General features: G+C 43.4%; 1 protein-coding gene across 1 annotated transcript; it reads left to right on the forward strand.

The window, feature by feature from the left end:
* Positions 1-223: 223 nt before the first annotated feature.
* On the forward strand, positions 224-3,478 carry LOC127341606 (uncharacterized). The gene is made up of 3 exons (XM_071827220.1): positions 224-281; positions 1,414-2,766; positions 3,471-3,478. The coding sequence occupies exons 2-3, from the start codon at positions 1,416-1,418 to the stop codon at positions 3,476-3,478; spliced, it is 1,359 nt and encodes a 452-aa protein (XP_071683321.1). The 5' UTR covers positions 224-281; positions 1,414-1,415.
* The last annotated feature ends 681 nt before the right edge of the window (positions 3,479-4,159 follow it).

The raw sequence follows: 4,159 nt of genomic DNA on the forward strand, positions 1-4,159 counted from the left end.
GTGGCGCCGGTGATCAAGATCTTCTACGCGCTTTTGCAAGCGGCAAGTGAACGTCTACCGCAGCAACAAGAGCCTCATCTTGTAGGCTTTGGAATCTCTTCAAGGGTGAGACTCGATAATCCCCTCGTTGCTACCGTCTTCTAGATTGCATCTTGGCTTGGATTGCGTGTTCGCGGTAGGAAATTTTTTGTTTTCTATGCAACGTTATCCTACAGTTTTACCCACAGGTGTGAGGATTTCCGGTGCCGATATTAATTCTTCCGTTGAACGCCGAGGCTAAGGCAAGTGCATGACGAACCCCTGTTTCTATATGATTGTCCATTGTGTGTTTGTTCGATTATTTGTTCTCACTTAATTTGAGATTTACGTGTTCAATTCGGTTCAAATTGTTCGGTTTCCTTGATTTGATTCACCCTTTCATATTCAGTCTGCACTTCTTATTTTCATAGCTAACTCGGTGAGAAACTGTTCACAAGCGGCTAGTTCTGAATTCAGTTCGGTGAGAACCGTTAGCTTGTGGGCTAGTCCGAGGGCTAATTGTTTTCATGTTAATCCGGTGAGAGACTGTTCCGAGCGGCTAGTTCCGAATTCAGTTCGGTGAGAACCGTTAGCTCGTGGGCTAGTCCGGCGACATATTCAGGTGTTTGGTTTCAGTCTTCAAGATAATAAAGATGTTCCACTGTTCATTATTCATGATTGATCTTATGGCTTGAAGTGTACTTGCTGAGTATTTCTGTACTCACTCTCGTGTTTCGTTTGGTTTTCAGGTGCCAAGTAAGCGACATATGCATGGGAGACGGGTGTAGCACCACATCACATGATCACATATCATTAGACGTTCTTAGTGAACAATCATACAACTATCGTAGTTCCTGTAGCATGTTATTCACGTATCTATTTGTGTCTTTCGAAAGTACTTGGTGTGTCCCTTTAGTTGCTCGGATGCTTTTCCCTAAAGCTACTAGATGAATTGTGAGCTATATCAATTTTATTGGTCAGATTTCTAAATTGCTTGTCAGTGATGTCTTATAAACAAAGGAGGTGTAGTCCGATTTTAGATATTTTTCATATAATTTGTGTCATTGATGAGTGTGGTAGCATCGCCAGATATGGTAGAAATCTGGGATGTTACAGTTGGTATCAGAGCCTAGGTTTTAGATCTCTGGAATAGGTTGTAAAACAAATATGTTATGGCCTTAACTTAAATTTACTCCACGTTTCCAAAATTAACAATTTAAAACTTGACTGATAATTAAATAATTAAATTTGACACACTTGTGCACGATAGGATGGGGTTTATGGGAAATGCATTGCATTGACGGTTCAACGTTTTGTTTATTTGTTTATCTTATCCTTTTGAGTATGGAATGCATATGATTTGCTGTGTTTGATTATGGATAATTTGTAGTATAGTTATGCCGCCGAGACGTAGAGGTCGAGCTCGTGGCCGAGCTCATGCAAGCCGGGGCCGCGTTGGCCGCAATGGCCGTGCGGAGGGATCAGATGTTGAGCAGAGTAATCATGAAGATGCAGAAGTGAGTCAATCTGCTAATAGTGATGGACATGGTGCGTCAAACATGACGCTTACCCAATGGCTAGATATGAAGCTGGACAAGTTTGATGGATCAGGGACACTCATGGACGCTGCAAGTTGGCTTCGCAGCATGGAGAAATACATGGATGCATCTGTGATGACACAAGAGGACAGAGTTGTCTATGTGGCTTTCCAACTGAAGGGTCTCGCAGATATTTGGTGGGAAGGAGTTCGGGCAGCGTGGACACTAGCTCATGGACCGCCTACATGGGATGTTTTTGTTAAGCAATTCACTAGCAAATACTACCCGGATTCATTCAAGGAGAAGATGGATGTTGCCCTAAGAAATATCAAGCAGGGCGACAAGACAGTGGATGATTACGAGATGGAGTTTAGTAAGATTGTTCATTTTGTGGATCACATAAATCAGAATGAGGGTGAGAAAGCTAGAAGATTCTTTGAGGGGCTTAATTCAGAATATCGACATGTCATGGGAGCTAATCAACCAAAGGAGTATTTCAGTGTGGTGGAACAGGCTAGGGGAATGGAGCTACAGATTCAACTCACACAGGCAGAGGTGGCTCGTACAAGTGGTACTAGTGGCTCGAGTAGTAAGCACAAGAGAAATCATCATGATGGGAGTGAGCTTACTGAGCGTCTTGCTCTCAAAAAGTCCAAGTCAGGTGCACATTCTCAACAGCCCGCCAACCCCAATCAATCAGGAGCCCATCCTTTTTCAGCGCCACATTCCAACATCACATCGTTCATTCGACCCGTCCCAGGACAGGGCTTGATTTGCTTCAAGTGCGGTCAAGGTCACCGTGCTTCTGATTGTGATTTCTCGGGTTCTTGTGACCACTGTGGCAAGACCGGTCACATGAAACGTGTTTGCAAGAAAAATCCTAACTCCATTATCATGTGGCAATTGACCAGTCCTTCCGCGGGGACAACAGTATCCATTTCTTCCAATGATGAGCCTCTAGGTGTCAGATCCTCAGATGGGTCAGTACAGATGATGACGGTCCCCCAAGTTGCACCTCCCACTCATCCATATCAGCATCCTTACTTTGGCTACTACGGCCATCCACCTCCAATTACAGCTCCATATGTTCCGCCCCAGCTACCTGCTCCTCCCCAACCGCATCAATTAGTTGGAGATACTTCAACCTCGACACCTGGCGGAGCTTATAACAAACAAACAACCTCTCAAGGTCACCGTGATGGGGCTTTAGGTAAATATTGTCTTTGCGCCCTGTCTATCCCAAAGTTTTTTCTTACTTTCATTCAACTCAGTTATCTCATAGTTAGAAGCCAACCTATCTAGTGTTTCCATCAAGTTTTTAATACTCTTTTTGTGATACGACCATTAAAAGTGATGACCTTGTGCTACGTTGCATGAAGACTTCTAGTTCTCATGCCTGAACTTTGTAATATTTGACACAACAATAGATTAGATTTTTGTGTGCTAGCTGTGACACTTTTTGCTAAATAAGTGAGGATGCCCGAGAGCTACGATGCAAGGTTTACCTATCCACGTACATATTTAATAGTTTGAGTGTGGGATGGATTGGCCCCCATACCAACTACTCTTACTATTAATTCTTGTTATGTTGGAGCGGCGAATCTCTGTGTACCTTCACCTTTAGCAGTTGCGGAAAGAGACGAGTCTGTAGGCCTAGCCTTATATCAAAACATCACACTTGCTAAGAAATATTAAAAAAATGAAGAATTCGAGGGCGAATTCTGTTGAAGGTGGGGAGAATGTAATATCCCGGTTTTATAATATATTTTCTGACATAAAAATAACTAATAGTTTACGAATTTTGACCTTCTTTACATCTTATATATACTGTATGGAAAATTTGAGTGATCAAGTTCGTGTCTTTGAGCTGATAAGCAAAAAGACTATTGAACTGTTCAAGCGTATACTCCTCAGGATCGTGAATAATTAAGAAAACCTAGGCTATTGGATTTATTCTCTCTAAACGTGTTCAGTCCAGACCTATTCCGATTGAAAAAAAAAAGACAAATAAATAGTTAGCCCAACCCAGCCGGCTACCTACCTCACCTGACGGTCCTGCCCTAGTCCACCCAGGGCGCCGCCGCCCACGCCACCTTTGCATCACAGATCGTCGGTCGCCGCCCCTCCGTCCGAGTAGGAATCCCAACCTGGAGCCTCGCCGGAGTCCCAGCAGCACATCCCGAAGACCACCCACGTCGGAGCTGCTGTCGCAACATCGATTGGTTTGCATCCTCCTGCAGTCTTTCTCCCCCAGCTAGCGATTGTGAAATTCCAGTGCGTTCGTGGGTGTTGGCTTCAATATTGGTGATACCTGGTATAACCTGATCTAGCGGACAAGTCCCGCTGAGTCCTGATGGTTTTGTGTTTAAAAATCTCAGTACAAATTTATACTAGCAAGTTCCGCCTATTTGTGTCTAATGGAATCTTTTAGTCTCCAACCATGGTTTCCGATAGATGTCTCAAAGAATTTGTCTAAGCTAAAATTATTCACAATCGTTTGTTGTACTTGAAGTAAGCTGTAGCTTGCTCCGTACTAAAATTAATATACCATCTTAGTATGCGTGCTCAATAACACAAGTGCTTCAGGTACAGACCTGCTATAA

The sequence above is a fragment of the Lolium perenne genome, chromosome 3 (genome assembly GCF_019359855.2).
Source record: "Lolium perenne isolate Kyuss_39 chromosome 3, Kyuss_2.0, whole genome shotgun sequence".
NCBI classification, from domain to species: Eukaryota; Viridiplantae; Streptophyta; class Magnoliopsida; order Poales; family Poaceae; genus Lolium; species Lolium perenne.